This window comes from Hyperolius riggenbachi, chromosome 2 (assembly GCF_040937935.1).
Source record: "Hyperolius riggenbachi isolate aHypRig1 chromosome 2, aHypRig1.pri, whole genome shotgun sequence".
Lineage (NCBI taxonomy): Eukaryota > Metazoa > Chordata > Amphibia > Anura > Hyperoliidae > Hyperolius > Hyperolius riggenbachi.
In genome coordinates, this window is record NC_090647.1 from 295,445,447 (window position 1) to 295,458,532 (window position 13,086).

A 13,086-nucleotide genomic window follows, 5' to 3' on the forward strand; every position below is an offset into this window, starting at 1 on the left:
GTCCCCTAACGCAGACTTGCGTCAATAATTCTGGCTTGTATGCAATTTAGAATAAGCCCAATCTAACGCACCTTCCTTACATGTTTAATTTGCCCAAATCTAAGCAGTGTAGGAGGAGGTACCGTATGTGGACTAGGACCCAACTCTTTCAAAATCTGTGCAATAAAAGTTCGCATATTTAGCCAAGTATCCCGAAAACATAATTTCTCTCGTTGCTCTATCAACATACTATCCCTTTTCACAAGTAGTGCCTATAAAACTGAAAGAAAAATAGGCTATTCATGAGCTCCCCGCCCTGCGGAATAACCGTTCTCTCCAGTGAATGGGCTGCTGTGTGAGAGTGAAGCGGTTAATGATTCCACTAGCTGGCCGTGCCTCGCCCCTCCCTGGCCGCCTCCCCCTCTCCTGTGCCTCCTCTGCTGCCACTGCCAGTAAAGTCCCGTTACACAGGCTACTGAGGCTAGGGAAGAGGCTTTATTGTAACTGGCGCCTTCTCTCCTGCAGCAACCTACACTGAACAGCAGACGGCTGTGGAAGAAAGCGGGACAAATTAAGTTGTACAAGGCGTGAAGCAGAAATAAAGCGCGTTGGAGGCAAGGAAGAAGGGAAAGGCTGCTGAGGGAAATAAGCATCCAAACAAGGAGAAGGTCTTGGAGGAAAATAAGGGGAGGGGGAAGAACCCGGGAGAAGTTGTCTTGCTGGGGGAGCTCCATTGTCAGAGCAGCATTATGTCCGTGTCTGGGCCGCCGCAGAATGGACTGCAGGAGGACAAAGACAATCTTATTGAACTCTTTGTCAAGGTAAATGAAGAATATTGCCTCTCTAGCATGTGCTCTAGCTTTTGCTTTCTTCCATCTTCTTAGCTGGAAACTTCTTGCTGAAGAGTCTCGCGCAGTCTGGACGTTGCTCAGAACTCTGGCTTCTGCTAGGTCCACCAGCCTGTGCTGCCGATGGCAGATTGCAGTGAAAGGTCTGATTATACTATAATCTGCTCAGAGGTCTCCAGCACCGTGGCCTGGCATGGGGGCAATCTGTGGCATGTGTGCTTGTTCTACAAATGTCAATTGGTGATGGTTGCTGAGCAGGTGCAAGTGTGTTTGTATGGCAAAGTCCTGGTGGTGGTGGACCACGCACGCTGGACGTGAATTTACACTCTACATCTCGATGACGTATTCGTATGCATGTGTTTTTATCTTGTCATCAGTGAATGTGGTTACAAAGGGGTTGTACTGTATCACTGGTGCTGATCACAAGTATCTTTAGCTGCTTCTCGAAAGTTTCTAGTGACAAATGTTTAAGCAAATGCTTTATACGCTAGTAACCACATCTTCAGGTTCTGACAGGTTGGGCATAAAAATTCTTTTCAGATTTTGTCATCATAAAATATTTTATTAGTGGAGATGTATGTGTTTTATTGACATGGCATACCAGTGATCTATGAAATAGCAAAGTGGATATTATTAACCCATTCGGTAGTGATATAAAGCTGAACTGTGAATGTAGGTTGGAAGAGCAATTGAATCCTCTGTGCAACTTATTCATTGTGTGCTACTGTTATCTGTTAAAATAATGCTAATGTTTTTAAAAGCCAAGTGTTTTAATGTTGAATCCTGCAGAGAGCAAGGATCTCCAACTACTATGTGTAGTTAAGAGTGGAATTTTTTCTGAATTAGATGTTTAGCACTCTGTGCTTTCTGCTTGCTGAATAAGCTTGAAATACAAAGTAGACACAGAATGGATCACTATACGGGCACTAGAATGGTTGAGGTGAGCCATCAAAGCCCATAGGGAAATTCTGCTAATGTGATTGGGTGGACCAACTGCTAGGTTTCTAATAGGTTGTACTAATACGCCCATGCTATTCGGCCAATTAGAATACTTCAAGTTGTAGGCGGTGCAGTGATTGGAGCCCTATTCCCTATGGACTCTTACGTTGGCTCACCTGCACAGTACTAGATCCCACAATAGTGGTATTCTGGAATAATAGCAGATGGGTTGCCCTTAGTGATAAGCCTGATACTTTCATTTTCATGTAAACACTAGGCCAGGACCAATCTGCATCTGGCTGCTATGGCAAAAGCCTCCAGTTGTATAGTTATTTAGCATCACTGTTGAATGCATTGAGATTTTTATGGTTACAAGAAAATCATATGTTGGTTGCTATAACATGCCCTGGTTTATCCTTTGGTATGTATAGAGATGTAAGCTTAAAGGGGAACTGAAGTAAGAGGTATACGGAGGCTGCCATATTTATTTCCTTGTAATCAATACCAGTTGCTTGGCAGCCCTGCTGGTCTATTTCTCTGCAGTAGTAGCTGAATAACACCAGAAACAAGCATGCCGGAGCAGTGCTTTTCAGCGCTGCTAGATTTGGGCGCAGCCGGCGCCTCCATAGACTTCAATAGGAATCATTCCTATTGAAGCGCTCAGTGAGTAACGTCGGCTCCGTCAGAAGACAGAGCCGAAGTTGCTTAAAAACATAATAATTCGGCCTCCAGCAATCGCTGGAAGCCGAATTATTTCATTCCCCCACTATCCATGTCGGCCTGGAGGGGGAATAGTAATTAAATCGGCCCGGACTTGTGCAGAAGCAGGATCAGCCATATACCGCTGTATCCTGCGCCCAAGTCTACCGGCGCCGATTTCAAATGTACGCCAAGCATGCAGCTAGTCTTGTCAGATCTGACATTAATGTCAAACACCTGATCTGCTGCATGCTTGTTCAGGGGCTGTGGTTAATAGTATTAGAGGCAGAGGATCAGCAGGAGGGCTTGGCAACTGGCATTGCTTAGATGGAAATACATATGGCAGCCTCCATATCTCTCTCACTTCAGTTGTCCTTTAAAGGGAACCTAAACTGAGAAGCATATGGATTTTTCCTTTTTAAAGTAATACCTGTTGCCTGACTCTCCTGCTGATCATGTGTCTCTAATACTTTTAGCCACAGCCCCTCAACAAGCATGCAGATCAGGTTCTCTGACTCAAATCAGACTGGATTAGCTGCATGCTTGTTTCAGCTGTGTGATTCAGCCACTACTGCAGCCAAAGAGATCAGCAGGACTGCCAGGCAACTGGTATTGTTTAAAAGGAAACATCCATAGCCCTCTGTTTTAGGTTCCCTTTAACAGGAACCCGAGATGAGACATATAAAGGCTGATACATGTATTTCCTTTTAACCTCCCTGGCGGTAAGCCCGAGCTGAGCTCGGGCTATGCCGCGCAGGAGGATTTCTCTGGCTCTGTTGGGGCGATTCACCCCATTCAAATTGATGTGCGCGCAGCCAGCACTTTGCTAGCCGCGCGCACAGCTCGATCGCCGCCGCTTTGTGGCGATCGCCCGCACGCAGTGGCGAAAGAGGGCCCCCGCCAGAGCCCTGCGCTGCCCGGACCAATGAGTTCCGGGCAGCGCTATGGGCTGGATCGGGTGAGCCTGACGTCAGGACGTCGGCTGACGTCCATGACGTCATTCCGATCGTCGCCATGGTGACAGGAGAAGCCAAACAGGGGAACGCGTTATATACGCGCTCCCCTGTTTGCTATTAGTGCCGACGACGATCGCACTAGAGGGACACATGCGCCCTCTAGTGGTGTTTCATGTAGCTACCACTCTGGTAGCTTGACATGAAACAAATTTTTTTTTTTTTTTTTTTTTTTTTTTTTCAAAAAAAGGATTTTTGCCCATTGGAAAAAAAAAATTAACCGCCAGGGAGGTTAAACCAGAGTTTTTTCAACCAGTGTGCCGCGGAACGTTGCCTGGTGTGCCGTGCTCTTATCCCCCCTCCCGCACGTCCCCGCGGCCGCCGCTGCTATTACCTTAGCAGCGGCCGCTCTCCCCTCTCCAGCGCATGCTTTTATTCTAGCAGCGTATCTCCGTCTGCTCTGTGTGATGCGCAGGAGGCAGGGCTCGGTTTCCATAGTAACGGCGATACATATCGCCGTTACAGGAAGCCGCTGCCATGCTTCCTTCCGCATCACACAGAGCAGCCAGAGATACGCTGCTTGAAGTATACACGCGCCGGAGAGGGGAGGGGCGGCAGCTAAGGTAATAACAGCAGCGGGGACGGGCGGGGGGAACTATACTGGGGCACTATACTAGCTATACTGGGGCACTATACTGGCTATACTGGGGCACTATACTGGGGCACTATACTAGCTATACTGGGGGGCTATACTGGGGCACTATTCTGGCTATACTGGGGCACTATTCTGGCTATACTGGGGCACTATTCTGGCTATACTGGGGCACTATTCTGGCTATACTGGGGCACTATTCTGGCTATACTGGGGCACTATTCTGGCTATACTGGGGCACTATACTAGCTATACTGGGGGGCTATACTGGGGCACTATACTGGCTATAATGACTATTCTGGGGCACTATTCTGGCTATACTGGGGCACTATACTAGCTATACTGGGGGGCTATACTGGGGCACTATACTGACTATACTGGGGCACTATACTGACTATCCTGGGGCACTATACTGACTATCCTGGGGCACTATACTGACTATCCTGGGGCACTATACTGACTATCCTGGGGCACTATACTGACTATCCTGGGGCACTATACTGACTATACTGGGGCACTATACTGACTATACTGGGGCACTATACTGACTATACTGGGGCACTATACTGACTATACTGGGGCACTATACTGACTATACTGGGGCACTATACTGACTATACTGGGGCACTATACTGGCTATACTGGGGCACTATACTGGCTATACTGGGGCACTATACTGGCTATACTGGGGCACTATACTGGCTATACTGGGGCACTATACTGGCTATACTGGGGCACTATACTGGCTATACTGGGGCACTATTCTGGCTATACTGGGGCACTATACTAGCTATACTGGGGCAATATTCTGGCTATACTGGGGCACTATACTAGCTATACTGGGGGGCTATACTGGGGCGCTATTCTGGGGCACTATACTAGCTATACTGGGGCACTATTCTGGCTATACTGGGGCACTATACTGGCTACTGGCTACACTGAGGCAACTAAACTCCCTACACTAGGGCAACTATGCTAGCTATGCAGCCGCACCCCAGCCCCCCCCCCCCCCCCCCCCCCCCCATAGCCTGCTGCACACGGCACTGTCCACTAGGTCGCGCAAACAACCGGCCCCCCCACCCCCCGTGCCATTCCCCGGAGAAAAATTTCGTCAGACAGTGTTCCCCGGGCCGGAAAAGGTTGGGAACCACCGGGTTAAACAATGCAAATTGCCTGGCTCTCCTGCTCATCCTCTCCCTCTAATGCCTACTACACACCATGCAATTTCCCATCAGACAGGTTGAATTGATTATTTCCGACGGGTTCAGTCTGATTTCTGATTGTTTTTCTTATCAATTTTTCAAATTCTATACAAAATCAATCAGAAAAAGGATCAATAATCAGATTGGACCTGTTGGAAATCTCAAGTCTGACTAGATTAGCTGCATGCTTGTTTCAGGTGTGTCATTCGGACAGTACTGACCAGAAAGATGAGGACTGCCAGGCAACTGGTATTGTTTGAAGGAAATAAATATGGCAACCTCCATAAGCCTCTTACATCAGGTTCCTTTTTTTAAGGCATTCCCCAAACCCAGGATTTGTTGGAGAGTATTTTTGTAAATACTTTCCTTCATTAGCAGCTGGCTCAACAAGTACAGACAAGTAATGAAACTTTGGGTTTAGAATGCAAGTCCTGCCACTGGCTTGGAAGATCTATAATGCAGTGTAACTGAATTATGGTTTAGCTGTGTGTTTTGTTTTTTGTTTTTTTGTTTACCATTTGGGCCAATGTAGCTCCAGAGGTGCAGTTGGTCCCTGGCTTCAGATATGTTACATGCCTGTTGTGCATGGGCTACCTCACACCCACTGGAGGGATTAGGCCCGGTTCACATTAGCGTTCCCTGTCCGGATCCGCCTGATCGGATCCGGACCGTATACTGTACAAACGGAACGTACGTTCCGCATAGCAATGCAAAGGCTATGCGGACGTTCACACGCGTCCGTTCCGTACAGTATGGAGCCGGACCGGATCTGGACTCCGGACACTTTTCCAACATGCTCTATTTTTTTTGGTCCAGCCCATCCGGCCCACGCACCCGGACCGGAGCCTGACTGCACCATCCGGTTATAGAAAACCAATGGGAAACGGAAGCACAGAACACACTGGAGACAACACTGGACGTTCTACCCCACTTCCTATGAGGATTTATAGCGGCCATTTTGGATGGGGACACATGGGCCCAGCATAACTGGAGTGGAGCAGCAGTGACACACGTGCTGGAGCTGTTTTGGCCGTATGTCGGAGGTGGAGGTGAGGCCTACAGCGGAGGACCTGACACTACAGGTGCACCAGGTGCACCTTCTGCAGACCCCAACAAATTTTTAAGGTGTCGTTCCCCCCCCCCCCCCCCCCCCCACGGATCCGGATGGCAGCCTGAAGCAGTTCTGATGCAAATGGATCGGATCGGAACCGTACGGTTCCAATCCGGATCAGGTCCTGATACGATCCGGTCTGTTTGCATGCCAAAACGCAAAAGTGAACGGGGCCTTAGACTGTCTCTTCCCCCCCACACTTTTTTTTTTTTTTTTTTTGTTCTGGATGTATGAGGAATCTATTCTAAAGGTGGCCATGCACTGGTCGATTTGCCATCAGATTGACCAACAGATAGATCCCTCTCTGATCGAATCTGATCAGAGAGGGATCGTATGGCCACCTTACTGCAAACAGATTGTGAATCGATTTCAGCCTGAAACCGATCACAATCTGTGGAGCTGCCTCCCTCCCCCCCCCCCGCATACATTACCTGTTCCGGCCGGCGTGAGTCCCCTGGTCCCAGCTGTCTTCTTCTCCGCTCCGGGCTCCAGACCGTTCCTGCAGCTACTGAACTTCCTGTCCAGTGGAAGTTTAAACAGTAGAGGGCGCTCTACTGTTTAAACTTCCTGCCGGGACAGGAAGTTCTGTGTAGCAGCAGCCGGTCCGGAACCCAGCGCGGAAAGAAGACAGCGGGGACTCGCGCCGGCCGGAACAGGTAATGTATACCTGCTGTATTGCGTCGGTTGTCGGGCATTCGAACGTCGCTATCGACGCACTCCCAACCCGCCGGCGATCGAGAGAAATCTTCCGCATGGACGGATCGACATGAACGATCGATTTCGGACAGAAATCGATCGTTCTGTCAGCGGTGTGCGTGGCGATTTCACAGCCGATTCGATCACTGTGATCGAATCGGCCGTATATCGGCGGGGAAAATCGTTAGGTGTATGGGCCCCTTAAAGTGGGAAAGAAATGCAACCATTTACCAGTTGTCAACAAAACAGGTGTCCACCTTGAGAGATGGCCTCTAATGCCGATAACTGTAGCAACAGTCACAAGGACAGGAAACGAGGGACTTTTATCTGCAGGTGCACTGACTTGACAGTACCTGTTAGTTTCTCACCCCAAAAAATCACAAGATCACTTTGCGATTATTTTTTATTTTTTTTATTTTCACTTTACACGGAGCATAAACTCTGGCTATCTTTATAATAAAAGCTACTTGTGTTCTTACCTGAGCCAGGGTTCTATACATACAGCCAGGGCTGAGGAGTCGGAGCAATTTTGGTTACCTGGAGTCGGGGAAAAAAATGCTCCCACTCCTAATGAATTTAAACTGTAATTTAAAATAGAAAATATTATAAAAGGTTCGATTTCTCAGATAATAGTCATCATAAAAAATTTATATATACAGTAATAGCTGTGCTTAGTCCACAAAAATGAAATAAACCAATCAAAAAATAGTTACTTGTGCTGCTTCAATAAAGCAGTCTCCATATTTTTAAAGTCAGATATACATATCTGATTGTGACTGTATATATGATGTGTACATCAGAATCTTTTTTATATATACTAAATAACATCTATGCTGTAAGAATAAAGCCTGATGAGCTGTGTCACTAATAGAGATGGTCAATGAGATGGAAATAATTCTGCTTTGATGCTGGTGTATGCAAATGTATTCACTCCCTTTCCTCATGAAATCAAATAATTTGATATGTTAACATTTTGGTTTGATTACGAATTAAATAAGTTTTATACATACCTGGGGCTTCCTCCTCCTTCAGGCCAATCTTCCTCAGCCACCTGGATCTTCTGCTATGAGTCCCGATAACTTAGCCAATCGGCGCAGTCCTCTAGCGTGCCGCTCTCACAGCCAGGAGCATTCTGCACCTGCTCAATAGTGCTGCGCAGGTGTAGTACGCTCGTGGCGGCGGAGTGTGTGCATGCGCACTACGCCCGACTGGCTCAGGTACCTGGACCCATAGTAGAAGATCCAGGTGGTGGAGGACAGCGAGGGTCTGATTGGCCTGAAGGGGGCTGGAGGAAGCCCCAGGTATGTATAAAACTTTAATTTAATCTGTCACAGGTTTACTTTGTTACACAGTAGTACTATACTCTACATATGCATTCCCCACAGAGCTGCAGGGAATCCACTGAGAATGTTGTGCATATTGAACACAGAGGTGTTGTCTATCACCCATAAACCTGCTTCAGATTGTGCATGAAGAATGTGTAATAGAGGAAGAATGGCCTCATTCTCCTGCAGAGTACCTGCACATCACTCTTACATGTACCCACCAGGGCTGTGGAGTCGGTACAAAAATCTTCCAACTCCGACTCCTCAGTTTATGAAACCACCGACTCCGGGTGCCCAAAATTACTCGACTCCAACTCTGACTCCACAGCCCTGGTACCCACAGTCACATTGCCTAGGGCCTGATAGATGTTCTTTGTTCCTGTCTGTACCTTTTTTACAAGTACTCTTACCAATGACTAGTTTTAGCCTATGACTAAAGGGAATAAATATGGCAGTCTCCATAACCTTCTCACTTCAGTTGTCTTTTAAAATTCCTAAGTGTTGGCAGTTAAGAGATGAATTTTATGTTACATACTTTCAATCAACAAGATTGATATATGCAAATTAGAGGAGTCTGAGTCGGTGGAATCATAAGCTTCGGAGTCGGTAGATTTTTGTACCGACTCCACAGCCCTGGAAGAGACTGGTATGTGATCTTTCGGGCCAGAGTTTGGGGAATAAGCAATGTGCAAAAGCGAAGTGATGCATCTATTGCTATTGAGGGAGGACAGTGCAGAACGGAGCACTGTACAGAGCACCTTTCGGCATGAGGGGTAAGGAGAGAATCGGTGAACTTGGGGGGGGGGGGGGGGGGGGTTACATTCATTTAAAGATCTGGCATTGTGGATATTTAATTGAGCTCAGGGACACCTGTACACATGCTTGATAAGGGCCATGTTCCATCTAGGGTGCAGGGCTGAGGAGTCGGTACAAAAATCCACCAACTCCGACATAGACTCCGACTCCTCAGATTAGGATTCCACTGACTCAGTCTTCTAATTTGCATATTACAATCTTGTTGATTGAAAGTATGTAACATAAAATGCATCTCTTAACTGCCAATGCTTAGGATTTTTAAAAGACAACTGAAGTGAGAGGGATATGGAGGATGCCATATTTATTCCTTTTAAACAATACCCGTTACCTTGATATCCGGTGGATCTTCTGCTTCTAATACTTTTAGTCATAGACTAAAACTAGTCCTTGATAAGAGTACTTGTAGAAGACAGGACGTCTATCAGGCCCTAGGCAATGTAAGGGCCCGTTCAGACTGCAAAATGCGGACGGCCACGCATGCGGACCACAACGCGTACGAACGCACGCCATCCGTGTTCGTATACGTTGCGTGGCTGATCCCATCACTGAAAAGTGAATGGGACAGCCGCGTGTTTTTGTAAAACCTGCGTGCAGCATGCGTTCCCGGACCACACAGGTCCGGAACGCATGCAGTGTGAACATCAGACATTGCACTCTATGCAATGTCTGATGTCCTGCGTGTCGGCCACCTGCACGCGTTTCCAAAACGCGGCTGGAAACGCATGCAGTGTGAACGGGCCCTGACTGTGTGGGTACATGTAAGAGTGATGTGCAGGTACTCTGCAGTGGAATGAGGGGATTCTTCCTCTATTACACATTCTTCATGCACAATCTGAACCAGGTTTATGGGTGATGGACAACACCTCTCTGTTCAATGTGCACAACATTCTCAGTGGATTCCCTGCAGCTCTGTGGACAGTGCATATGTATAGTACTACTCAGTATTCTCCCCAGGCTCTTTTAGCCGGGTGCTCCACCCAGCTATTTTTGGTGACCACCCGGCTGTTATCTGCTCAACTCCTCCTCTGCTGTAAGCATAGAAGTGCCAGTCCTCCATTCTCTCATCTTGTCACATCCGGCTATTTTTTTTTATGCCACCCGGCTAGTTTTTCATACCACCCGGCTGGAAAAAAATTCTGGGGAGAACACTGCTACTGTGTAACAAAGAAAACCTGAGACAGATGAAATTAGTTTTATACATACCTGGGGCTACCTTTAGCCCCCTTCAGGCTAATCAGACCCTTGCTGTCCTCCAATTTCTGAGTGAAAGTGGTCATTGGTTGTGAAGCATACGTGTCTAACCACAATTCAAATGTTCATAAGAACTGAATTCATACAACTCGAAAATATAAAAATACAGATTCTTTATCCAATATCTCAGAAGGTGCTTAAAAACATGGGATGGCCACCCCGTCAGGACCATACACAGCCCACTCCAAACACATCCTCATGCACACAACGGCCGTATATATATCATGCAAAAAGGCTCTGTATATAGCAAAAAACTTTTTTTCTGCCCCATACATAAAGTTCAAAAAATGATTGCCTTGAAAGGGAAAACGGCCTCCAAAAATTCCATCATATGTGTCTCCACAGCAAAGTATTAATCAATGCAAAGAGCTTTGAAAGATTTCATGCTGGTTAATAAACTTCATGCAGGAAAAGCTGCAGCAGATGTCAGCATGTATGAGAGCAAGCTTTGAAGCAAGCGGCTCTCTCCACAAAAGCCAGTATATGGTTCAAACAACTCATTGCATGTTCAACATGTTCTCACCATACCAGATCCTTGATGGGTGCTTGATGTCACACACTGGAGTTACAGATGGTTCACACTATTGTTGCAAGTGGTATCAGAGGCTGTCCACTGAAGGCACGAGTGGAGTGGTGTACAGTCAATCTGCGCATCTATGCCCAGTTAGCTAGGCAGCTGTTGAAAGGTCGGGGCGGCGTGGTGTCCCATGCGTGAAGGGAGAGCGATCCCAACGGTTTCGCCGGCTTCCTCAGGGGGGCGTGGCTGTCCTCTGCCACCTGGATCTTTTGCTATGGGTCCAGGTACTTGAGCCAGTCTGGCATAGTGCACATGCACACACTCCGCCGCCGGGAGCGTACTACACCTGCGCAGCACTATTGCGCAGATGCAGAACACTCCTAGCTGTGGAAGCAGCATCCGGCCAAACTGCGCTTACTAGCTGAATTACTGGGGCTCATAGCAGAAGATCCAGGTGGCGGAGGACAGTGACTGGATTAGCCTAAAAGGGGCTGGAGGAAGCCCCAGGAATGTATAAAACTTTTTCTTTTCATCCGTCTCAGGTACCCTTTGATTCGTAGTTGTCAAACCAGATTTTAACATATCAAATTATTTGATTTCATGAGCAAAGGGAGTGCATACATTTGCATAAACCAGCATCAGCGCAGAATTATTTCCATCTCATTGACCATCTCTATTAGTGACACAGCTACACATCAGGCTTTATTCTTACAGCATAGATGTTATTTAGTGTATATATAGAGATTCCTGTGTACACATCATATATACAGTCACAATCAGATATGTATATCTGACTTTAAAAATACGGGGACTGCTTTATTGAAGCAGCACAAGTAACTTTTTTTTTTGGATTGGTTTATTTCATTTTTGCGGACTAAGCACAGCTATTGTGTGTGTGTGTGTGTATAATTTATGACTATTATCTGAGAAATAGAACATTTTATCATATTTTCTATTTTAATTAGTTTAAATTCATTAGGAGTCAGAGCATTTTTTCCTGACTCCAGGTACCCAAAAATTGCTCCGACTCCACAGCCCTGCTAGTGTACCTACTTTTACATAAACCTAAAACCTCCCCTTCCCCTAGTAGAGGCGATGATAAAGTAATTTAACAGAGGCAGGAAGCTCCCAAATAGTTATATTAAAATCAACTGATCTTAAATAAAATTTTACCATTTGGGTGCCTTCTGCTTTCAGGACAGGCTTCGTAGGTAGAAATCTCGTCCCCCTTTTTTAGTCTTAGAATCACATTCATACACTTGTGTTCATTCAAATGTGATGCAGGTATTCAACTTTTTTTTTTAGATTTGGCCTCGGAAGTCCTTTAAAGACAGGAGATAAGCTTAGTGAATTGAGGCTATTGTCAGAAACATCTGATCTGCTGCATGCTTGTTGTATGGCTAAAAGTATTTGAGGCAGACGATTAGCAGGATAGCCAGGCAATTGGTATTATTTAAATGGAAATAAATATGGCAGTCTCAATATCCTTCTCACTACAGTCCTTTAGCTTTACTGTATGTTTTTGGAATGTGAGAGAAACGTGGAGTGCCTGGAGGAAACCCATGGTAACAGTTATAATGTACAAACTCCATTGAGTTGGTACCCTTGCCCAGATGTAACCCGGGAAACAAGCTAAAATAAAAATAACCCTTTTGGATTACTTCCAGGAAGTGGAAGTGTATGCATACCCGGGCCCCATGTGGGGTAAAGGCTGGGCTGTGTACACATAATTTATCCTCAGCTGGTGGGAGGGTGGTGTACTGCTGAATACTCAGTAGTTAGTATAGTATCCTTCTAAAATGCCAGAGTAATGTTGCCCTATTGTTTTTCAATGGTGTGCTTGTTTTTTTACGTTTTTGTGTGCAAAGGATGGCTACCTTTGTCAAAGCCACATCTGCTAACTGATGGGAGGTGAGACAAGCAGTTGTTTTGCCAAGTCATTTGTACTATTTCCGCCCTGAATTGTTGACCAAGCTATTGTGCCCCAATACTCGCAGACTACACTACAGTACCCATTCATGTGTATGAGGCTTCAGTAGAAATGTACACAGACATTTGCTTTTAGTTGATGTAAGGTTCATGTCACAGATGTACTAAA

At 46.3% G+C, this 13,086-nt stretch overlaps 1 protein-coding gene across 2 annotated transcripts in view; it reads left to right on the forward strand.

Moving 5' to 3' along the window:
* The first annotated feature begins 432 nt into the window (after positions 1-432).
* CLIC4 (chloride intracellular channel 4) overlaps positions 433-13,086 on the forward strand; it is an 82,297-nt gene continuing 69,643 nt past the window's right edge. Inside the window, exon 1 of one of the 2 annotated variants that reach the window (XM_068268973.1) lies at positions 433-800. In XM_068268973.1, the coding sequence (XP_068125074.1) occupies positions 729-800 (72 nt within the window). In that variant the 5' untranslated portion in view covers positions 433-728. The remainder of the gene's footprint in view (positions 801-13,086) is intronic. The other variant, XM_068268974.1, reaches the window with a different exon arrangement.